This window comes from Rattus norvegicus, chromosome 6, assembly GCF_036323735.1.
Source record: "Rattus norvegicus strain BN/NHsdMcwi chromosome 6, GRCr8, whole genome shotgun sequence".
In the NCBI taxonomy this organism is placed as follows: domain Eukaryota; kingdom Metazoa; phylum Chordata; class Mammalia; order Rodentia; family Muridae; genus Rattus; species Rattus norvegicus.
The window spans coordinates 102,881,912-102,908,164 of NC_086024.1; the positions used below are offsets into that span (position 1 = coordinate 102,881,912).

The following is a 26,253-nucleotide window of genomic DNA, read 5'->3' on the forward strand; positions in this document are numbered from 1 at the left end:
TTAGATTTTTTTGCATATATAATTAAAGTATGAATATTTAGGTGCTAGGATTAATTTTGTTATTAAATAATTAGATTTTGTAATCAGCATATAGCAGTGAACTTTTTTAAACTTGAAAATATTTCATATTGTTGAAATGAGCTTTAACCATGCCATATAAGGAAATAATATAGAAATAATAAACTGCAGTAGTTCTTATTTAAGATACTTTCATCAATTTGCAATTTTTATAATTTTCTCTAACCAACAAGATGAATATCACAAACTGCATTGCATTTCAATTACATGTGCAAGAACATATTGAGAGAATATTGTTTCTATGCTGTCTTTGAAATTATTACTTAAATTTTCATCAAACAAGTAACTTACTCTGCACGTTTGTTTTCTTTCAGGAAACACTCATAGACTGGTGTGATGAGAAGGAACTTAATTTGATATTAACAACTGGCGGAACAGGGTTTGCACCACGAGATGTCACTCCAGAGGTGAGAGGGAATGCCCTTCTCATATTCAAGGATAGTCTAGCTATGTCATTTTCAATTCCTCTTACTATAATATTATTTTTTAGTTTTATAGGCAAAACTATTATGGCTATGACAATACAAATATTTGGCTGTAGAAGAATTTTTTTGAAACATATTTCTTTACTTGAATTTGCCTTTGAAATTTTTGAATATTTTGAACTGCTCTAGAAATTAATTCTTCATTTACTTGATGACAGTTAAACTTTAGGAGGTCATTGCACATGTTTGACAACTAGAATGGCATAAGTGTGATGTGCTTTGCTACTGTAGCTCAAATTTGGTTCTTATTTTCCTCTTCAAGTAATTTGTCTCAAAGTACGGTAAATAACCACTATATATTTATAGTAAGTTTATACTAAACTGATGAAAATGCACTATATTTTCCATATTTAAATGCACAATTTAATAATATACACAGCATAAAAATGCCTGTGCTTTATAACACAGGAATGTCATCAACACAGGCAGAAAACTTATGCAATAAAACAAATCATGAATACAGGGAAAGGTCTTTAGTTTGTATTTTTAAACTCCATAGATGTCAGGCATTACTACAGTGTAGTGGAAACTTAGTTTACCATTATGACTTAGCTTTTTTACCCCTCAAATGAATGTTGTTTTTAGTTCAATTTCAACATGGTTTTAATTTTGTACTTCTATTTCCAAACCAGTTTACTATTCTGTCTACTACCTTCTTATTACTATGGTTCTTTTTCTCTTCATCTATTGAATAATTACTGTCCCTGTGTCTTTAATTTCGGCATGAGAGTCAACAAGAATGCCTACTAAAGTGCCGATTGCTTGTCCTCTTCCTTACAGCTCCTAATCTTGCGGTCGGTGCTCACAATTTGATTTTCAGGCAAATCCTTATATGGCATAGATGTCTCTGACCAATAAACTATAGTACTAAATTCTGAGAAGTGTTGTCTACATTTTGAAAATATGCATTCCTAAAACAAATCCTAAAATTTTTATTGACTGACCTATTTTTAGTATTATTCTTTTATATTATCATTTCAATTGGAATTATAAATAAAATATTTTTCTTCTAAAACATTCAGAAGAATTTTTTGGGATAGTGTTAACTTCAACTGTATAAATCAAAAAAAATCATCTGTTATGCAATTTACTTTCTGTCACCTAACTTGTGGTGGTTATTTGACCATTTTTTTATGAGACTAATGGAAAAAATACACTTGATAGGGAAACTGCTTTTGCAGAGGTGTGGTTATATTTTATGTTTGTTGTTGTTTGTTTGTTTATTTGTCTGTAAGGAAACTACCTATATAAAAGTATTGATTTTTGAGTATAAACATTTTTAAACGATTCTGAGCTAATATAATGATTTCACCGTTTTTGTATGATGGTGTGATATTTACATTAGTATTTATTTTTATGTCACAAAATAGAAAAGGTTACTACAGAATTCATTCACAACCAAATAATTTTATTTTTAATTGTAATGAAACAGTTTATGCCACCAAGTATCTTGTTTACCGTAATCTCAAGTTATTCTTCAATTCCTTGTCTTCCATTGACCAACAAGGTTAGTATAGGTGGGCTACATTCATTTATATTAGTGATACACATGTGGAATTTTTTCCTCACACTAATCAATTCTCCAATTCTTTATATATCAGAATTCTGACCTGTAGTTGTTCAGATTACCGAAATTTAAGGCTCAGTACTACAAGACTGCCCCCACCTCTAACACCATCAATAAATCTTGAATTCCCCAGATTATGTACACTTTGTCCTGCTTGTCTACAAAGTCTCTGGATTCACATACCCCCTCCCTTCCAAAGTACCATTAGCTAAAATGGCATACAAAACTTTGATTATATGTTACTATACGACTCAGAAGTAGCTGTATGAAAAAGAGGCCTTGTTCAGGGTATAGCAGGGACTACTCATAGAAAGCCCATGCTCTGTTCAGACGTAATACAATTAATTATAACACCAAAAGGCATTCACCAATTCCTGAGCCATGGGAATCTTAATTAAATGCTCAATGATTTTTATTAAAACTACACCCTGTCTGTGAGCGAGACTGAAAGTTTCAACATTCTAATAACTTGATGTTTCTGATGGCCAGTACTATCCTGAGGTTATGTAGATCTTCTTGTGAGTTTGAGATGTGTAATGGATTGCAAAAGGTACTACTATTATTCAAGGGGGTTGGGGAGTTTGGGGAATTCTGTACGGAGAACCAGAGACTATATTTGTGTTATACTACAATGGTTTAGTCATTTAACCACTCCATTTAATTTCCTTAAAAATGAGGAAAACAGAATTATCTATTTTCCCAGTGTTCTGTGTGCATTTAGTTTTAAAGATTATTTTCATTATCTATGTGTATAGATATGTGGGAATATATAGGGGTATAATTAATGCAAGTACTCACAGAATTCGATAAAGGGTGTCAGATCTGGATCTGGAATCACAGGCAGTTGTAAGATATTGATGTGCTAGTACTGATCACTAAACCATCTCTTCACCCCAGTATTCATTAATTGTTTTAAAAATTAATATAGAAACTAAGAGATTTCATTATGGCATTTTCATAATACATTGTTTTGGTTAATCTTTTATTTCACTCTCTGCTTTTCTGTCTACCCCTAGCCCTTCTGCCTCAAGTCGTCTTGCTGTTCATGTCACATTCACTAGATTGTTTTCTGTTATCTTAGTCATCCCCCCTCTTTGAAACCCTTTCTCTTTCGATGACTTATACTCATACTCACTTTCATATAATTAATTATACACACTTAAAATGTAAGAAGCTGTGAACTTCAGAGAAAACCACTGCTAACATTTCATATGAGTGTACCAAAAATGGTTCAACATTTTCTTTTGTGCTCCCAAGTTGTTGGGGAGGTTCCTTTTAATGTAACTACCAAACAAATAAGTTTAGTCTTATAACTAGTTCAGAATCTATCCATGAAATCTTCAAATTCCTGTCAAACTGATTTTTTTCTAACATCCTTTTCATCTTTGCATATATGTGTATGTATATAAGTGTGTATATATATATACACATACAATTATATATAATTCTAAAATTATAAATATATAATTCTGAAATTTATGCTATCCTAATATTTTTATTTACTCACTATGACTTTTTTATGTTTCATATATCAAAAGTTGAGCAGCATTTTATTCTTAAGTGTTAAACCATGGAGGTGTGGCTTTAATTCTGTGTGCATATAGTAAATACCTGGATAGAACATTCAGCTTAAAATATATGTATATATGTGTTTAGTTTCTGTTTTTAAAGCACTGATTCATCCATTTATTTATTACTTGTTCTTTAATGTTTATATCACTTTATATTTTCCATGTAAGAGCATATAGGATATGAATATCTGATAAAAGCTGTTTCACTGTAAAGTTTTCATAAAAAAACTTTAAAAAGAAGATGGGAGGCTACAAAACAATTATAATTTTTATACACTTAAGTAGATACAATTCCTGCAGTACTTAAAATATAGCTGCATGTACAATAAAAATTAAAAATTTAATTTTAGTCTTAAACTATGTAACTATTTGTTTATAAATTGATTGTCTTATGTATTTACACAGCAGGGTAGAGTTTTGCTAGACTCATTTATAGAAGTATTCAACCATTGCTGACAAATGTTTAAGATAGTGTAGAACTTAGCTCAGACAGTTACTGTTCGACAACTACAAAGCAATGCACAGCTCCTTTCTAACAAGACGACTGTTGTACAGTCAGTAATTGTGAATTAGTTGGATCTACAAACAAAGGACAAATGCTGGTCAGATGTTTATACTGTCAGGGAAAATACATTAAAAATGAAAATGATAAACATAATAATGCAAACCAAACTTACTGCCACTTGGTATAAATTGTAAGTGAAATGAGTTTTAATCAGCTTAGATTTCGTTATAAGGAAAATAATGTAGCAAATTACATAAAGTTGTTTTGTGTTACAGCTTTAAGCATCGATTTTCTCTAAACTATGGATTTGTTTTTACATTTCATCCCTATATCATGGAATATGGTTCATGTAATAGTTACATGCCTCCTGCTTTTATCTTTAAGTGTAGAATACTATCAAAGCTTACATATGATCACATAATCACAACCTTTAACTTTTTAGCATTCTTTCAACATGAATTTTTTATATTTTCAGATGTATTGCATTTCTCTGATCTGCTGGTTGCATAATTTGCACTATGAAAGTTAAGGAGTTTTCAAATTTTATGAACATAAGAAATCATTGCTATGTGTTAGCTCTTCATATTCACTTATTACTCAATCGTGTGTCCAAAAAGAATCTTGTCATTCTTAAAAACAAAAAGCTCAATTATAAGTGTTCAGTTCTAGGTCAGACTTAAAGCATATTAAGAGTATATAATTATTAAAGTATTTTTAGTATGTTAGAAAATGTTAAGCTACTTAAATTCACAAGGTAAAACTCAAACTTCAGGACTTTAGAAGGCTCACCTAAAATAGAATTAAGGATTCTACACTGATCTATTACTTTGATCGCAATCAAATACAAGTATAAATTACACCTAATTTTATCTAAATCTTAAAGCTGTGTATTTTTCATAGTCTTTATGTATCCAATTGCGTGCTATGTTCCAGAGTTAAAATATGAGTAAGGCATGCTCATTATATTCAAAAAAGGCAATGCTTTGTCACAGGAACCAAGAATCTGACATGGGCCAAATTGAACCATCATGCCTTGGCATATCCTGTTAAGTGTGAAAGGCTTTACATTTCACATGACTGGAAAACTTAAGTCATTTGAAATTTAAGTTTCATTATCTACATTGCATCTAAAATATATCTAGACCACAATACCTCATTTATATACTACTCGTGATTATAATAAGTGAATTGAGTAGTTTGTATAGCTGAACTGTTTAGTCTGTAAAATCTGAGTAAGATTTTGCTATTATATCTCTTACATAAACTTTCTGGCCATTTGCCTACTAGAGGATGTAGGTCATTGTTCTCAGTTTTAATTTTTTTCTGACTTTCACCAATACTATTAGCAACCTCAATCTTTTATATTTCCTTTCTGTATCATTTAATTTTAGAAGTTACAAAGATATTCTGCCTTCTTGAAGTATGTGTATTATCTTGTTATCTTGATAGATCATCTATGAGTAAAAACATGTCTGTCATTCTTAGTAATAAGATTTTGAAAATTTAAACTTGATGAAACAGATTTCTTACTCATATAAAATCTTACTCTTAAAAATTTTAGTACTTTTAACAAAGGCTCTTGTTAACATTGGTCATTATGAGGTAATCATGAGAAAGTATAATTTTCATATAAAATCTTACTCTTAAAAATTTTAGTGCTTTTAACAAATGCTCTTGTTAATAGTGGTCATTATGAGGTAATTATGAGAAAGTATAATTTTGAGGAGCTGTAGGCTAAATCCAGCCTGCACATTTTTTTAAACATAGTATTTGAGCTAAGAATAGAATTTACATTTGTACATGGCTAAATGTATACTTTTGACTAACAGGTTTATTAGGACACGTTTGCTTTCTTTGCAACAGATTATCTTAGTTTTTCTACAAGTAGTTCAACTTAGATAGTTAGGAATCTCATCCATGAAATAATCCACTTTGTAAATAAAAGAAAATTAATGCCATTTATTACATTAGATTTTGTTTTCTCTCAACTTGTTGAAGTTCATGTTTGTCAGAATTTTAATAGTGGATACTATAAGTCAGGCATTCTTTTACCTAAACATTAATCTTTTTTTCTCATAATTTTTGGGAAACAAGAATACTATGAGTTATTGTAAAGAAGACAAAATGTGCTTCAGTTACTATGTAACTTTTCATTTCTGTTTTATACACTAGTGAAAGTAAGAATTTATATTTATCAAATTCGCCTAAAAACACGCATCATTTTAAAAATAGAAGTGCTCTCTTACATTATGACATAGGCATATGAAAACTAAAATGTTCGTTCATTTGTCATAAAATTTTACTTCTAACATAAATCATAAATCATTTAAATTATCCATTTATTTTTAACTGAATATCAATTTCTATAGAACACATTGATTATTTTACTACATGTATCAAGTAGGGGTACATTCTATATGTAACTGGAAAATATGTTATGACCCATTAGCCACCTCATATATGTACACACAGTCACATAATAAAAATATGCATGCTATAAATATTCTTTTTATTGTTTTCTTATTGTTGTTAATGAAAAATAGCTATCACACATAGTTTTAAAGATCTTAAATCTCTTTTTTTGTAACTAGAATCATATGACAGTGTGAAATCACCTATGAAGCAAAATACTAAATACCTTTATACTTGAAATACTTTAAACTAGCCTGAACATCTCTGTTCAGATTTGATAGCTGCGTTTGAGATCATATATAGACACAATCCTATAATCCTCATGCTGAGTGGGAAACACAGTTGTTTCCATGTAGTAATGTTGACTCAATTTTGTGAAGACACAATATAGTACTGGAAAAAGCTTTGATATTGTTGTCAGAGGTGTCCGCATTTGAGCACTGTTATGGAAAATGTAAGGCAATTTGGGCTGTTTAATTCTAAATTTCCCTGTGTAGTGACTTCATTACTGTATCTCACTCAAAGTTCTTGTTTATAGCAATTCAAAAAACGGAAATGGTCAAAAATATACTTTCCTGAGTATATCTGCAAAACACAGAGGTCAGGTGATACTTTCCCACAATTGTCTTAAGACATGGGACAGAAGAACAAGAGTAATCTGTGTGATGTGATGTGTGTACCTGATTTAACTAGTTTCTGATAACCTGTCTCTAAAGTTGGCAGAGCAATTTATTTATTGTAGCTTCATGTAATTTGTCTTAGGTCTTAATAATATCCTCTATTAATTTAAGTTTCTTAATTTTGGTTTGAAATGACTCAAGTGTATGAAAACAGTATTTTTGCAATAGCTACCATCTTAATTAAATTATTGTTGATGGTCACATGGAAACACAAGCACTGGGCTAGGGAAATGGTTCAGTGAGTGATTAACTTGCTGCATGAGCATGAGGACCTTAGTTAGATCCCCAGTGCTCATATAAAAGAGGCAACAGCCTGTGCCTATCACCCAGCATAGGGATAGGCAGTGATCTGGACAGGTAGATCTTGAGGCCTCACTGGCCAGCCAGTCTAACATAAATGAACAGTTCAGTGCCATGAGAGCTGTCTCAAAAAATAAGGTGGAGAATAACAGGAAAATCCCTGATGCCAAAATTTGTCCCTACATGTGCCTTCATGGGCTAGTACTCCTACATGAATATGCATATGTAATGCATATACACATACAAACAAATACAAAATTATACATGAGTATTGCATATTAAGTGATGTTTTAATATCTTCAACTTGAGCAGTAATACCCCTCTTTATTAGTTGAGTTTCTAATTTATTTTCTATTGCCCGTTGAAAAACAGTGTCTATATTAGAACAAAAACATATATATACAAACTTTCACACTTCATACGAGCAACTTCAGTCCTTGAATTTATTAAATTTAACACTCGGTTATGAAGCATCTTGAGTACTGCTGTGCTTAGTACTTAACTGTTTGCATTGCTAAAGTATATGGTTACATGACAAATCATTACAATATAAATTGAATACCAGATATATGCTGCCATTCAAGCCAAAAGTACTTTTTACAAGACAGTTAATATTTTAAAGTGGCAGAGGAGGAATCAGTTTCCAATGTGGAGAGAGGAGTATACTAGTGATAGGTGTAAGGAAGAAGTTAAATTTAGGAGGAATGTCCATGGAATGTATTTAAATCTTCCAGCATAGAACAGAGGACATGCCACGTTGTACAAAGACAGATAAACTGGGTTTATATTCTTTGTTTTTTAGAATCCTTACAGTGGCACAATGTAGAAAGAAGAAAAAGTGATTGTCATAATTGAGAGATTCCTTAGAAATGGCAACCCATAAATGTACTGTCACCAAAGAAGATATTAACATTATGCCATCAAAACTTAAAATGTACCCTTGGAGATGGAGAGGTGGCCTGACTGGTAAAGTACTTACTTCATAAAGCATGATAGCCTGAGTTCAAATCCCTAGAATCCCATAGAGATGGGCACACACTTGTAATAATAGTGTGAGCAGGCAGGGCGGGAGACTCTAGAGCATGCTGGCCATCTATCTGGATGGTCTTCCTGTAGCAACAAACTCAAGATTTAGTGGGAGGCCCTGTTTTGTTAAGTTAGGTGGAAAACCATAGGAATGGATACCAGACATTGCCCACATGCATTCTGAAACTGCACGCACGCGCGCACACACACACACACACACACACACACACACACACACACACACACAAATGGTTTTTTTCAGATTTAGAGAAAGGACTGAAGGAGCTGAAGGGGTTTGCATCCTCTTAGGAAGAACAACAATATCAACCAATCAAATAGCCCAGAGCACCCAGGGATTAAACCACCAACCAAAGAGTACACATGGAGCCACATATGGAGCAGAGGAAGGCCTTGTCAGGCATCAGTGAGAGGAAAGGCCCTTGGTCCTGTGAAGGCCTGGTGCCCTAGTGTACAGGAATGTCAGGGTGGAGAGGCAAGAGGGAGTGGGAGCACTCTCATAGAAGCAGGTAGAGGGGGATGGGCTGGGGGGTTGTGGTGGGGAAAACAGAAAAGGGGATAACATTTGAAATGTCAATAAAGAAAATATCCAATAAAAGAAAAGGAAAAAGAAAAACAAATAGTCCTTTTCTAAACATGGAATTTTCAAGTATGTATCAACAAACAAGACTTTTTTTCATTTTGGAGACAGACTTAATATCTTTACTTTGAAAAGGGAAGGACTTGCGTTTGTGATCATAACTCCAAAGTAAAGTTCCTGCCCAGCATGAATGAAGACCTAGGCATGTGTTCTAACACATGGAATTGGGGCAGGATGGAGGAACAGAGGGACAGAAAGAGGCTAAGAAAGAAGAGTCCTGATTTAATATCCAGCCTAGTAACTATCCTTATAGTTATTTGTATACAAAATTTAAGCTGCTCAGAAGTACCACAGTTCGATTTTGTTGATTTGTTTGTGAGCTTCAGTTAGTGCTTCTCAGAATCAAGACAATCAATAAATATTGATTTTCTCTGTCTTTTATATCTGTCATTTTATATAAAATTCCTGTTTGTAACTATGAAGAAATTACAGTATGAGAGTTTGAGGAAAATAAGGGCCTTCAATTTCAAAGGCGGAATGTGTTCATTTTATCATTCCCCACCTTTTGCTTAAACAACTCAATCAGTATTTTTTTTTTCACCTATGAGTTCATTGCTAGAAAATTCTAGTTGATAGAAAAGCCAAACTTTTTAAAAAAAATTGGCCACTGGCTCTTGTTCGACTCAACTGTACAACAGAGAAAATTTATTTTGGATAATAGATTGAGGAATGCTACATTGTCTTTTACATGTCTTCTTATTTTTTATATTACCTTTTTATTAATCTTTCCCACCTGCCTCAAACTTGCTCAGAGTTGATCCCTTTCTTCAGCCTATACATCAAACAAAACCCAAGTGTAAGATAAGACCAGTAGAAAAAAATAAAGGTATAAAATATATCTTTAATTCTATACCTTTACAGGCATAAAATCACTTAGGTTTGCCTTGTTTTCATTTAAAACCATCAAATTATAAAGCTCTTATAAATTTAGCAACATGAAAGATGAAAAAATGCATTGCTTTTGAATAGTGTCTCCTAAAAATAACAAAAATACTGTATCCATGAATTCATAGCAGGTGAGGTTCTCTTCACAAGACCTATATGAGAGCAAGCCTATTACTAATATAATAGTATGATAGGAGGTAAAGAGGATTGAGAAATATGGACAGTTGATAGCTTCTGGTAAAGGAGTACTAATTTACTTTAAGGATGTGGAACTTGGTAGTTTGGCCATGGTGCTTTATCGAATTGGAAATACCTAGATGTGTATAGATAACACAAATTGGATTTGCTAAGTTATTGAATATAACAAAGAAAGTGGCATAAAAATTGGGAGAGATGTGAGGTATACGTAGGAGTGGATCTGACAGGAGTTAAGAGGACAATTTGGGTCTGAATATTATCAAAATATACTGTTATAAAATTCTCGAAAAATGAGTTCAATGTAAGTGTACTTGTGGCTTCATAGAACAAATTGGGTAGTATTCCTTCTGTTTTTATTTTGTGGAATAGTTTGAAGTGTATTGGTATTAGGTCTTCTTTGAATGTCTGCATTAAACCCATATGGGCCTAGGCTTTTCTTTTTTTTTTTAATATCTTTATTAACTTGAGTATTTCTTATTTACATTTCAATTGTTATTCCCCTTCCCGGTTTCCGGGCCAACATCCCCCAACCCCTCCCTCTCCCCTTCTCTATGGGTGTTCCCCTCCTCATCCTCCCGCCCAACAATCATGTTCACTGGGGGTTCAGTCTCGGCAGGACCAAGGGTTTCCCCTTCTACTGGTTGGGCTTTTTTTTTTTTTTTTTTTTGATGGGAGACTTTTAATGACTGTATTTCTTAGGGGTTATGAGGTTATGGGACTGTTCAGATGCTTTATCTGATCCTCATTTAACTTTGGTACTTGGTATCTGTCTAGAAAATTGTCCATTTTATCCAGATTTTCCAGTTTTTTGAGTATAGGCTTTTGAAGGAGGATATGATAATTTTTTAAATTTCTCAATTTCTGTTGCTATGTTTCCCTTTTCATTTTCTATTTTGTTCATTTGAATACTCTCTCTGTGCCCTCTGGTTAGTCTGGCTCTTGATTTTCTCAAAGAACCAGCTCCTGCTTTTGTTGATTCTTTGTATTGTTCTTTTTATTTCTACTTGGTTGATTTCAGCTCTGAGTTTGATTATTTCTCGTCTACTCCTCTTGGGTGAATTTGCTTCTTTTCCTTCTAGAACTTTCAGTGTGCTACTAAGCTGCTAGTGTATGCTCTCTCCTGTTTCGTTTTGCAGGCATTCAGACCTAAGAGTTTTCCTCTTAGCAGAGCTTTCATTGTATTTCATAAGCTTGGGTATGTTGTGTCTTTATTTTCATTAAATTCTAAAAAAGTTTTTAATTTCTTTCTTTATTTCGTCCTTGACCACATTTATCATTAAGTTGAGCGTTATTCAGCTTCCATTTGTATGTGGGGTTTTTGTTGTTTTTGTTGTTATCGAAGACCAGCTTTAGTCCGTGATGATCTGATAGGATGCATGGGATTTTTTCAGTCTTCTTGCATCTGTTGAGGCCTGTTTTGTGACCGATTATATGGTCAGTTTTGGAGAAGGTATCATGAAGTGCTGAGAAGAAAGTGTATTCTTTTGTTTGTTCTATAAATATCTGTTAAATTCATTTGGTTAATAACTTCTGTGAGCTTCACTATATGTCTGTTTAGTTTCTTTTTCCATGATCTGACCAGTGATGAAAATGGGGTGTAGTGGGTTGCTGAAGTCTCCTACTATTATTGTGTGTGGTGCAATGTATGCTTTGAGATTTAGTAGTTTCTCTTATGAATGTGCATGCCCTTGCATTTGGAGCATAGGTGTTCAGAATTGAGAGTTCATCTTGATAGATTTTTCCTTTAATGAGTATAAGAGAACTTCAGACCAATTTCTCTTATGAATATTGATTCAAAAGATACTCAATAAAATTCTTGTAAACCAAATCCAAGAACACATCAAACAGTCATCCATCATGATCAAGTAGGCTTCATCCCAGGGATGCAGGGATGGTTCAATATTCGGAAATCCACTATATGAACACACTCAAAGAAAACCACATGATCATCTCATTAGATGCCAAGAAAGCATTTGACAAAATTCAACACCCCTTAATGGTAAAAGTCTTAAAAAGATCAGGAATTCAAGGCCCATACCTAAACAGAGTAAAAGCAATATACAGGAAACCAATAACCAGTAAACAGTTCATCAAACTAAATGGAGAAAAACTTGAAGCAATCCCATGAAAATCAGGGACTAGACAAAGCTGCCTGTTCTCTCCCTACCTATTCAATATAGTACTTGAGTCCTAGCCAGAGCAATTAGACAACAAAAGGAGGTCAAAGGGATACAAATTGCAAAAGAAAAAGTCAAAAATATCACTATTTGCAGATGATATGATAGTATACCGAAGTGACCAAAAATTTCACCAGCGAACTTCTAAACCTAATAATTAATTTCACCAAAGTGACTGTATATAAAATTAACTGAAACCAATCAGTAGCCTTCCTCTACTCAAAGGATAAACATGCTATGAAAGAAATTCGGGAAACAATTCCCTTCATAATAGCCATAAATAATATGAAATAACTTGGTGTGACTAACCAAGCAAGTGAAAAATCTGTATGGCAAGAACTTCAAGTCTCTGAAGAAAGAAATTGAAGATCTCAGAATATGGAAAGATCTCCCATGCTCATGGATTGGTAGGATTAATATAGTAAAAATGGCTATCTTACCAAAAGCAATCTACAGAATGAATACAATCCCCATCAAAATTTCAACTCAATTCTTCCTAGAGCTAGAGCAGTTTGCAAATTCATTTGAAAGAACAAAAACCCAGGACAGGAAAACTATTCTCAATAATAAAAGAACTTCTGGGGGAGTCACCAACCCTGACCTCAAGCTGTATTACAGGTCAATAGTTTTTAAAACTGTATGGTATTGGTACAGAGACAGGAAGGTAGACCCATGGAATAGAATTGAAGACCTAGAAAGGAACCACACACCTATGGGCATTTTATTTTATTTTTTAATATTTAATTTTATTTAATGTGCATTGGCGTTTTCTCTGCATGTAGTCTGAGTGTGAGTGTATCAAATCTTGGAGTTACAGACAGTTGTGAGCTGCAATGGGGTTTCTGGGAATTGAATTCAGGACCTCTGCAAGAGCATTCGGTGTTCTTAACCACTGAGCCATCTCCCCAGCCTGGGTACTTGGTCTTCGACAAGGAAGCAAAAACCACCAGTGGAAAAAAGATAGCATTGTCAACAAATCGTGCTGGTTCAACTTGTAGTCAGCATGTAGAAGAATGCAAATCAATCCGTTCTTATCTCCTTGTACAAAGCTCATGTCCAAGTGGATCAAAGACCTCTACATAAAACCAGATAAACTCAAACTAATAGAAGAAAAATTGGGGAAGAGCCTCGGACACATGTGCACTGGAGACAATTTCTGGAATAGAAGACCAATGGCTTATGCCCTAAAATCAAGAGTCGACAAATGGGACCTCATAAAATCCCAAAGCTTCTGTTAGGCAAAGGACACTGTCAATAGGACAAAACGGCAACCAACAGATTGGGAAAAGATCCTTACCAATCTTACATCTAATAGAGGGCTAAAATCTAATATAATATATACAAAGAACTCAAGAATAAGTTAGACTCCAGAGAATCAAATAACCCTGTTTAAAAAGGGGTACAGAGCTATCAAATAGCCAAGAAGCACCTAAAGAAATATATGTTCAACATATAGTAGCCCAAAAGCTTGGAATACCCAACATAAAATTCACAGACCACATGAAGCTCAAGAAGAAGAAAGACCAAAGTGTGGATGCTTAGAAGGGGGAACAAAATATTCACTGGAGGAAATACGGAGGCAAAGTGTAGAACAGAGACTGAAGGAAAGGCCATCCAGAGACTGCCACCCCTGGAGATCCATCCTATATAGTCCAAATACTGATAGGAGCTTGATATAGCTGTCTCCTGAGAGGCTCTGCCAGAGCCTGACAAAAACAGAGGCTGCTGTCCATTGTACTGAGAACTGGGCCCCCAATTGAAGTGGTAGAGAAAGGACTGAAGGAGCTGAATGGATTTTTTTAACCCCTTAGGAAGAACAACAATATCAGCTATAACCAGGCACCCCAGAGCTCTCAGGGAGTAAACCGCCCACCGAAGAGTACATATGGAGTGACCCATGGCTCCAGCTGCATATGTAGGAGATGATGGCATTGTTGGACATCAGTGAGAGGAAAGGCCCTTAGTCCTGTCAAGGCTGGATCCGGAGTGTAGGGGAATATCAGGGTGGGGAGATGGGAGGGAGTGGGTGAGGGAGTAGGGGAGCACCCTATAGAAGCAGGGGAAAGGAGGATGGGATAGGGGGTTTCTAGAGGGAAAATGGGGAAAGAAGATTACATTTGAAATGTAAATAAAGAAAATATCCAATAAAAAATGAGTCTGAGGCTCTTTCCCACTTTCTTTTCTATTAGCTACAATATATCTCTTTTTAATATATATAATTTAAAACAAAGTTATACAATGCCTCATATCAGAATTTTGAAAATGAGGTAATCTCAAACACTTTATATATAATCCACAAATAAGATCATTTCTTCAATTTTCTTAAAAATGCATGTCTTAATATCACACATATTCTATATAAAATTCTGTTCTAATATTTCATAATGCCTTTCTCAGGAAGAGATATCACACAAAATTATGGTATGCTTACTCTCTAATTGGAGTTCATACTAGAACTCCAGTGTTGCCTATATAGCTATTTATAAAGTAATGTGGTTTGTTTCTAGGTTAAAATCCTAGAGTTACTTTTTATTAATATGTGTATTTTATGCAGCTTATGCAAAATATTGTCAGTACTTAGTTATTTGGTGTTCAAGGTAAACATAAAAATATTCAAGATTAACTCAGAATAATTATATTATCTGAGCTAGTATAAATAGTCTATTTTTTATACATTTTTGTTAATATAAAAAAACCCAGAGTTGGGTCACTTATTAAATGAATATTTATTTAGTTCATGATGTAGAAGGCTGAAAGTACAAGATCATGTATCCTTATTTATTTGGCCTTTAATGAGAATCTAATAATGGATAGAATCATAGCAGGAATGAAGTGAGATTAAGAGAATCAATTTAGGTTTATATAACATTACAACCTTGGGAGAATACAAAAGTATGCACAGGGGCTTTTAAAGCTTCCTTTTAAGGGCAGTTATGTCCATAGTTTCAGAGCCTCCCATTTGGTTCCACTTCTTTTAAAGTTTCGTATTATTACTCAGTATCACCCCACTAATGAAAGCCTCTAACATATGGACTCTGAGGAGAAGAAACCATATCCAAACCACAACTGGCTCTTAAAGTAGGACTTGCCCACTGTGTTGTCCATGCTGGCTTAGGATTCTCGAGCTAAATGAGTTTTCCTGCTTCAATCTCCCAAGGATCTGAGACATGTACAACTGTTTTTACACATCTGTACTATCAATAGAACTTGAGCTTAAACGTAAGTGGATAGTGGTTGATTAAATACTGAAAAGATTTCCTTGTAAATGGAAAAAAAAACTAAGCAAGTTAGGAACTAAAGTACCAACAGCATAGCTGTAAAAGAGGGAAGGGAACAAAGTGAACCTGGTAAATGTGCATTTTATCTTGATTTAATAGAGTATGCAAATAGGTAGAATTGCACTTGCATGTCTACTATTCAGAGGGTAAAATAACAGTAATCTTAGTCTTGCAAGGTACATGTTAAAATAATTGAAAACAAAGCACTATAGACATGTTATTCATATTACCACTAAACAGATATTTAGCTAGAGATAGTCATTGTTATTAAGATTGGAGAATATTCCTTTCTTCATTAGAGACTAGAATCAATAATATTTGTAACAATAAATTAATCTGTATATTATATATCCATCTATAAAATATAATATAGCTTCTTAGACAAAATGTAGTATAATTTCAACAGACGAATTCATACACGTATATTTCCATGAACATTGAGTAGTATCACTTTTATGAAGTGACATCATATTTGTGACTTTTTTTATTCCATGATAAAGACCTGATAGCAATTAATAAAGTGGGTCAGAAACAAAATTATTTGGATGATTCTAATAATTGTGTCAGAGTTATTTCTTTATAATAGAACATGACAAAACACATAACTCCTGGCTCAGGGATTAAGATCTTGTTTTCCTTCTTTATTGGATAACTCAACAACTTCCCGTGACTCCAATCCATGATGTTCAGGTACCTCTGGCCTCTGTGGGCACTTGTAACCATGTGCACAGACTCATGTACATATGAATAACTAAAACTAAAGTAAATCTTTATAAAAATGAAAGATAAATATCTAATAAGTAGGGTTTTCAGTGTCAATTATTAATGGCACAGAGCTAAGAATTGTTAAGAGGGATATAAATTCCTTCAAATGATGCTTAGAAGAAAGTATCATTTTGAAAGTTTAGTGTCATCTATTTATCTGCACTGGGAAAGAGTGACCAACTTAAACACAAAAATACAAAAGGAATTCAAGTTTCTAGGAGTCTAATTTACATAAAAAATAAATTATCTTCAATGAATGAAAAAACTATAGTGATGGATTTCACTGAAACAAATTAGTTGTCTCTACCCCTTATGTCATTCACTCCTTCCCATCACTTCGCAGCAAATAACTTAGTATTCTTGTACGTAATAATTATCAGGATGGACCTTTTGGAGGAAAAAGATTGGCCACTATTTATTAAGAAGTGATTCTAAATAGGGTTTTACAAAGAGTAGAATAATAATTTGGCATGAACTAAGGTGAAATAAGTTTCAAAAATTATAAAATGAACAAAAACTATGGTTATTTTTAATATTACTAGAATGTGTCCTTATTACTATAGCATATCTCTTGCTTTTTTATGTTAGGACTCCATTTCATAGGTAGGCCTTGTATAATGGGGCTATTTAATGATAACTCTTCTGGTGAAGTTTAAAAGAAATTACATCATATGCATCATTATTGATATGATAGTTAGAAGTTTGAATAATTATATAAAAATTTTGAAACTGTTTATAGGTCCTATTTACTTCTTTTCATTTATTGCCTTTTGCCATTTACAAGGCTTACTGATACTGTATGTCCTGAAGGTACGACACTGGTGAAAGATGAATATCACTGTCAGAAATAGATAGTTCTTCAAAGAAGGAGGTACTGCTTTTATATATTATTCAAAACAAGTTCTAGTATAAGCATACCTTCTCCTGGAGCTGTATCACTGATAGTATGAACAATTTTTGTAGCATATTCAAATTATGTTATTATCCTTATGCTATTTTATAAATATAAAATATCTTAGAATAACTATTCCTGAACTTATGTTTTAAATATAGATAGCAAGTCATTTTCAGAAACCGTGTAGTTTCCATTATAATTACACAGTGCTGGCATCCCTATAACTCAAAAGCAGATATAGGTATTATAAATGATTGAAAATCCCCAAATCTAAGAAAAGAGATAATCATCCAGGTACAAGAGGCATGCAGAGAAACAAATAGACCAGACCAGAAAAGAAAGTCTCATGTCACATGATAATCAATATACTAAATGGACAAAATGAAGAAAGGATATTCAAAATGAAGAAAGGATTTTATATGTAAAGTCACGTTACATATAAAGACAGACCCATCACAACTAATTCTACAAATTCTGAAAGAAGACCGATGCCAGTCCAAACTACTATAGCAAGAAAGGTTATCATCATAATCCAATGAGAAAGAAAGATTTTATATGATAAAAACAATTTTAAGGAATTTGTGACCACTGGGCCAGCATTCCCAGAGGCTATTGAAAAGGAATACTTGGGTCAGAAAAGGAGGTTAGATATACCCAAGGTAGCATAGGGAGTAAATTATTTGAGAACAGATAATCAGAAGAGGTTTGTGATTAATGCTGACTATGCTTCATAAAATTATTGTAAACATTAAAGTTGTATTTCACATACAATTTTTACTTGACTGAAATGTTCTTCTTTTGGTTTTTTTTCAATCTTTTTGAAATGTAAAGATGAATCCCAGATTCCCTCAGAGATAAGAAAACAGGCAATAGACAGGGTCCAGCTTCTAGGCTGCAATTCACTAACCTAATAAAAAGCTCTCGTATCCTATTTGATATTAGTATCCTCATCTGCTAATCTGCAAGCTCAAAATATGTGTGAGCTTTCAGTATGCTCTGAAACTTTGAGATTAAGAAAATGAATTCTGCTCAAAAATGTATGCTACCTCAACTTGAGTGTCTAATATATGTTGTATGTTCATGCACTTTTCATGATGTTGAGGATGCAGGAATAGACAGAAGCCTCCATGTTGAGCCATTGAGATGTCTCCAAAGGAAAAGACATGTGCCACCATTCCTGAGAGCTTTTGTTTAAACCCAATGGAAAGAGAGCAGATTCCAGCAAGAATCCTGGTGTTTAGGTGCTCATGTATGTACATGTGTGCACATACTCTCTCCCTGACATGTACACAATACAGCATAAATAAATATAATTTAAAGTTTGTTAAAAGTTCTCCATGAATTTTATTTTAATGATGTAAAAAATTTTCAATAAACATATTAAATTTTCTCTTATAGAGATTTAAAGTTGAAGCCCAAACCTAAGAGCATAAGTTGTATATAAAAGGAGAGATAAGTTCTGTAGTAAGAATAAACCCAGGAAGGATGATGATCGTCTAGGCAGGAAAAACCATTGTAATTAAAATAGAACCATCCATTAGGGAAGATTTAAGCAATGACCTAAAGAAGGAAAGAGGAGTGAATCATGTAAAACAATTATGCCCCTTTTAGTGTCATAGTATAGATGTGTAGGGTGACTGGTTTATGTTTTAACAGGAAACCAGTTGGAAGGCAATTAAAGTAATATAGATGAAAAATTAAGAATGATGTAGCTCAAAAGGAGGGGAAAAATAGAAATATATAGATTGGAGAGGAAAGGAGAAAGGAACAGGAGAAGTCAATTTGGGGACAAGATTTTACTGTGTAGCTCTGACTGTCCATATGATTCTTCTGCCTTAGCCTCTCAAGTGCTAGAGTCAAAGGCCACCATGCATAGCCAGCTGATATATTTTGAAAGAAGTAACAGATGAAAAAAGAGAATGAGAGAAGCCAAGTAAAAGAGGCAGGATTTAGCTTTAATGGTTTAAGGAATATATTGCCATTTAGTGAGATGAAGACTGTTGAAGGAAAGGAAAATCTAGGGATTAAATTAGGATTTTTACTTTGATGACAGAAATATGAATTGCCATGGAGCTCAAAGCAAATGTCTGAAGAATTTTTGAGTCAAGGATATAAGTTAAAATTCAGGACAATTGATGACATCACCTAGGTGTTAGCTAGAATTAATGTGTATTTATTGGTATGGTTTTTCCTAGTCTAATTTTAAAGACATAGGGAGTTTCTAGAAATTATCCCCACTGCTCATTCATAAAGAATGGAAGGAATCTTACTGAATTAGAACCTTGACCTGCACAGAAAATACCATTAGTTGGCCATCCTCAAATTTTACCTTGATGTGAATTTTCCCAAGTACCTCCTTGCTGGAAACTGTTTGCCCTGGAGGTAAGTGTAAAAGGGGAGGTTGTGGGGAGTGATGGGGTAAGGGCTTCCTTAACCTTTCTCAGACCTCAGAAGTGCTTTGATTCTGAGGAAGAGAAGGTTCAGGCTGGTTCTTCTTTCCCTGAACCAGTTCATAGAGCCCTAAATTTGACCTGCTTTCCTCAAACTGGGAATCAGAAATCCCTTTTCTCTTCTGTTTTTCTGCTGCAGAAATTCCCAACATTCCCATTTTGTGGGCTCCAGAAAGGGGTAAGCGAAGACTTCAATCCCAGCCAATCATTTTCAGATTAATACTTTTTAGTGTTTTGGTTTATTTTCCCATCATAAAAAAAAACCTGCTTTGACCCATTTTTCCCATTTATTTAATTTCCTTGTGGATTGTTATATATCTATGTTCTAGGGTAATTCTGTATCCCTGGGCAATAGAATTTAAACTCATCTGCTGTTTCCATTTGTGTGCTATTTCTTGTGAATTCTCATGTGCAGTTTACGAATTATTTCTTAGATGGAAGACACCCAGTTCAGGGACTTTTTGCTCTGCAGTCTCATCTTTTCCTGAATGGTGTTTTGTTCTGCTGCTGACAGCTTGTCATTACCTTACTCGGCTGCTTCTGATGATCTGCCATTGCTTCTCTACTGTCCTGTCTTCCTGCTTGATTGCCTTTGGATTTTCTCCACTTTTTATCTATTTGATCTGCTGAAATATTTGTGTTCTTCACTCATTGGTGCTTTACCCATCAGCAAATGCCCTGGTACTTCCATATCCATCTGCTATTTTAGCATTTAGACCCCCAGCATTGTGTGTCGCCCCCCCCCACCATTCCCCTATAACTGTGGCCTACTGAGTTCACCACCATCTGCCTGCCTGATTTTGCCCTGTCAGTATGCTTGCAATAGTGTAAGTAGGTACAGATTATTAGTACTTCTTTTACAAATGCCTTGTCCCTCTGGATTGGACTGCTGACTAGGTTGCCTGACTGTTGCCTCATCTTCCTATTTGCTTCCTTTGGCTGCACCCTTATTTTATTTGAGACATGGCATTCATCTCTAGTGAATTTGTGACTTGCTGGTTTGCTCCTACTGCCTTCCTTTGTATTTCTCTGCATCTAATGAATTAGCAACATTGTTCCTTCCCTGTTGTCTTTAACACTGATCAGATGTTACTTCCAAGGAAAATTTGCCTATGTATTATCCAAATATGTCTTAGAAATAGAAAATGATTTGTTATATAACAGCCCAGGTCTGTTTACTCCTAAACTGACTCAAAACTCAACTATCTCCTGTTATTTTTGCTTATAATACAAGTTCTCATTCTTCTCTTTTTTGAGGACATTTTTAAAACATGCATCACTCTTGCCTCAGTTATCTTTCAGCATCATATGCTATACACATTTTTTTCTTATGTGTGGGATCTTTCAATAATGTTCCTTGTTACAGATTTATTTGTGAATTTATTTTACATAATTCTCAAAGGTTTCATTTAAAAGTTGATTAATTTTATACTTTTAATTAACAAAAAATTTACCTTGAAAAAAATTAATTATTTTTTATTTCTTAGTAGTTCTGTTTAGAGTAGTTTTCAGCTCTCCTCAATATTTTCCTAGAAGAATATAATTTCCTCCTCTCCATAACTTAATAGTATTAGTTATACTACTATAAATATTTTTGATGTATTCAACTTTCCCTCCTTTATAACTTCTTTTCTTGTGCAAGAGTAGAGTTTTAAAATTTACATTTTCCATGTTACAGAAGCTTGGCATCTAAAAAGACATGTAATCTATATTTTGTAATCTTATGTTGACATGAAAAGCCAAACATGAGAATCAGAGAACTTTGTAGAGTTTGTAAATCTAAAAAGAGATGTAAAGTAGGATGTTTACAAGTGCATGCACATGTATGTGTATGTAAATTTTAAATGTTCTTTATATTTGTTACATCATTATGTTTGAAATGTAAAAATTATAACTATCCAAATTTAATTTTATTTAATTTTATCTAAAGCAAACGAGATAAGGAAAAACCTTGAAAAGAAATTGATAACATTAGAGACTGCTGGGGAAAATATTTAGAAGATACCTTTAGGATTTCTGTCTTAATAAATAAAGTAAGTATGAATATACACACATATACATGTACATGAATACACATATATACATATATAGTATATGTACATTTGTGTGTATATATGTGTGCATATATATACATATATACATATATACACACACATGTACGTATGTATGTATGTATGTATGTATGTATGTATGTATGTATGTATGCCAGGCTTTGGGGAGGCAGAGGCAGGTAGATATACGTGAGTTTGAGGCCAAGCCAGTCTGGTCTACGTAGTGGGGCCAGGCCAGGCCAAGAGAGACACAATAAGATCCTATCTCAAAAAAGAAAGAAAAAAATATATTGCTTAAAACTTAGCACAGAAGTGTAAAAATCAGTGTAAAACTTAGCACAGAAGTGTAAAAATGGCATTTATATAGTCATCATCACCATCTATTCCATAATCATCCAGTATATATACATACATACACACACACACACATATATATATATAATATATTATATGTAATATATTTCTGTCTTGTTTCACCTAACATAACGTTCCTAAGCTTCCATATTGTAGTATGTGTCAGAAGTCCATTCCTCTTTTCAACTATATGTCTATGCCTCAGTTTATCACTTAAGCTGTTGAGTAAACACTTAGGTTGTTTCTGCCTTCTGGTATTAACAACAGCACTGCTGTGAACTTTGGTGTATAAGTGTTTTGTTTTGTTTTCCCTGTTCCTTTTGCTCTACCAATAGAAGTATATGTAGGAATAAGTTAATAGCAAAGAGTTCAGAAAAACTATAAAATGCATGAAAAGTCAGTAAGTTCAAGATGCTACAGTATTAGAAGAAAAATAATAAACGTTTGGACAAGCTATAAAAGGCCAAGTTCTAAGATTTAGGAGATTCAGGTGTGTGGCACATGCCATTAATCCCAGCACTTGGGAGGCAGACACTGGTGAATCTCTGTGAGTCAATGCCAGCCTAGTATATTAATCAAGTTCCATAACAGCCATAGCTACACAGAAACCTGTCTCGAAAAACAGCAGTAACAACAAAAAACTGGAATGATGTTACACAGGTCTTGAATGCTTTAGATATAACAAAAATAATACTAAAAAAGTTTAAAGTTTTGGATGGGTTGTTTATGTGTATGTTTGTTTTAAACAACTGAATGGTGTAGACTGTACATTTAAGAGAAGAGATGTATTTAAAAGACAAGGTTTCAAAGGGAGAAAAAAATAAGGAAACACAGTTATATTTAGACTCTAAATTTTAGAAGAATTAGAATTGTAATTTAATGGTTTTTCATCCTGGACACCAAATGTACTTATAAACACAGAAAATGTGGTACATCTACACAATGGAATATTACTCAGCTATCAAAAACAACGACTTTATGAAATTCGTAGGCAAATGGTTGGAACTGGAAAACATCATCCTGAGTGAGCTAACCCAATCACAGAAAGACATACATGGTATGCACTCATTGATAAGTGGCTATTAGCCCAAATGCTTGAATTACCCTAGATGCCTAGAGCAAATGAAACTCAAGACGGATGATCAAAATGTGAATGCTTCACTCCTTCTTTAAAAGGGGAACAAGAATACCCTTGGCAGGGAATAGAGAGGCAAAGATTAAAACAGAGACTGAAGGAACACCCATTCAGAGTCTGCCCCACATGTGGCCCATACATATATAGCCACCCAATTAGACAAGATGGATGAAGCAAAGAAGTGCAGACCGACAGGAGCCGGATGTAGATCGCTCCTAAGAGACACAGCCAGAATACAGCAAATACAGAGGCGAATGCCAGCAGCAAACCACTGAACTGAGAATAGGACCCCCGTTGAAGGAATCAGAGAAAGAACTGGAAGAGCTTGAAGGGTCTCGAGACTCCATATGTACAACAATGCCAAGCAACCAGAGCTTCCAGGGACTAAGCCACTACCTAAAGACTATACATGGACTGACCCTGGACTCTGACCTCATAGGTAGCAATGCATATCCTAGTAAGAGCACCAGTGGAAGGGGAAGCCCTGGGTCCTGCTAAGACTGAACCCCCAGTGAACTAGACTGGTGGGGGGAGGGCGGCAATGGGGGGAGGGTTGGGAGGGTAACACCCATAAGGAAGGGGAGGGGGGAGGGGGATGTTTGCCCGGATACCGGGAAAGGGAATAACACTTGAAATGTATATAAGAAATACTCAAGTTAATAAAAAAATAAAAAATAAAAAAAAAACTGAAAAAAAAAAAACACTTTCCTAAAACAGATTCTTGGTCTGTGGGTTATAACACTTTGTGTATGTGTATCACAGTATAATCTAAATTTAATTCTTTTTTTGTCTTTATGGATAATTTTTCTAACATAATATATCCTGATTATAGTTTCCCTTCTGTTTACTCCTCTCAGTTTCCCCCCACCTCCTTTTCCATCTCAATCTACTCCCTTCTGTCTATTAGAAAGCAAATATAATTCTATGGGAGAACGACAAAATAACAGAATAAAACTAACACATTGGAATAGGACAAAACTGAAGGGAAAGGGCCCAAGAAATGACACATGGAACAGATATGAATGCAGAGATCCACTCAATCATATACTTAAAAGTCCCATTAAAACATTAAACTGGAAGCAGAGGATCTGTAGTGGGGGAAAAGAGAATATGCATTTGTGTGCGTGCGTCCGTGTGTGTGCGTGCGTGAATCCATGTGGTGTGTGTGTGTGTGTGTGTGTGTGTGTGTGTGTGTGTGTGTGTGTGTGTGTGTGTTGTGAGTGCATGTATGTCCGAATAAAAAATTAAGAAAGGAAAAAATAAACCTGACATAACATAATGAGTCAAGGAGCCTCCAGTGATCTTGTTGAGTTTGTTTTATCTTGGTGATCTATCTACTCTAGCCATGCAGCCCTTACCATTATGAGTAGTTTGCTTTCCACTGAGCCTTCACCCTAGCACCCCATGTAGTGAGTGTAGGCAAATGCCTAGGCTGTGCATACTGCCTCAGTCTCCGTGAATTCATATGTGTGCTTATCCTGTTGATGCTAAATCTAATTCTGTAACACAGTGCCAAGTCTTAGGAATAAAGTTAGAGTTAGTCTTTTTCTTCAAGAGCTTTGAACTGGAACATTTAAAAGAATAATAAAAGATAAAAATCCTGTGAATGCATGATACTATGTCTTACTCAGATTCAACCTTTGTTGGGGTGAATTTTGTTTACTCTGTCTGCCCTTTATCAGCTGAATCTCTGTACTAAACTAACACAGAAAACACACTGGATTCCAGGAGAGGAATAAAATTCAACAATAAAATGCATTTTGAGTATCATCTACCACATTGTGAAACTTTTTCTTCTAATTCTTGAAGAGAAAAGTTCAAGGTTAGAATGTTTGCGTGTACAGTAATCATTTCACTTCTCTAGGCCTGACTGATTCAGGTAAAAGAATCCCTTCTGAGCTGAGGAGATGGCTTAGTAGGTAAACAACATGAGTTTGAGTCACCAGAACCTAGATTAAAGCTGTATGTAATAAAAGCTGTTTCATTATAGCCCGAGTTATGAGAGTCCCCAAACATGTTGGTCACATCACTTGCTGGCTAATCAACCCTGCCTGAAGGGAGGCTTCCAGGTTCAGTAAGAGACCTTGTCTCAAAATTTAGAGTAAATAGTGATAGAAGATATCTAAATTTGTCCTCTGGGCTCCATATAGGCGCATATAGGGAGCCTATCCATTTATACAGTATACATATATACATTATTATACATATATACATTTCTAAAGAACAACCGCCTTATTTAAACCTCACCCTTGTCCCCAAATGGTGGCAATAATTTGCATTTTACTTGAAGTCTCTTTAAAGTTTTTCTTTCATTAAAAATAGTTTTTCATATACTCTATTCTGATTATTGTTTCCCTCCTCCAATTCTTTGCAGTTTCTACAATCCCTTTCTGATTCTCTTTAGAAAACAAACAGGTATCAGAGAAATAGTAACAAAATAAAAGTGGATAATATAAAATAAAAACAAATGACTCTAAATAGGAAAAAACAAGCAAGAACAAGTGCCAACAAAGAGTAGAAACACATATGAACACAGAGATACATGGGTTTTAATCACAATATCTACTCAAAGGACCTATAAAGTAAAAAAATTAAAACAGAGGATGGAGAGATGACTCGGCAGTTAAGAGTAGTGACTACTCTTCCAGAGGTCCTAAGTTAAATTTCCAGCAACCACATGGTAGCTTACAACCATCTGTAATGGAATTTGAGGCCCTCTTCTGTTCTGTCCAAAGACAACAACAGTGTACTCACATACATAAAATAAATAATTCCTTTTAAAA

The 26,253-nt window shown here is 34.2% G+C and overlaps 1 protein-coding gene across 24 annotated transcripts in view; it reads left to right on the forward strand.

Moving 5' to 3' along the window:
• Gphn (gephyrin) overlaps positions 1-26,253 on the forward strand; it is a 529,275-nt gene that overhangs the window by 194,507 nt on the left and 308,515 nt on the right. For 12 of the 24 annotated variants that reach the window (XM_039112897.2, XM_039112902.2, XM_039112899.2 and 9 more), the window contains 2 exons: positions 393-485; positions 20,070-20,108. In XM_039112897.2, coding sequence (XP_038968825.1) covers positions 393-485; positions 20,070-20,108 — 132 coding nt within the window. The remainder of the gene's footprint in view (positions 1-392; positions 486-20,069; positions 20,109-26,253) is intronic. The other 12 variants (XM_039112910.2, NM_022865.4, XM_063262451.1 and 9 more) reach the window with 1 other exon arrangement.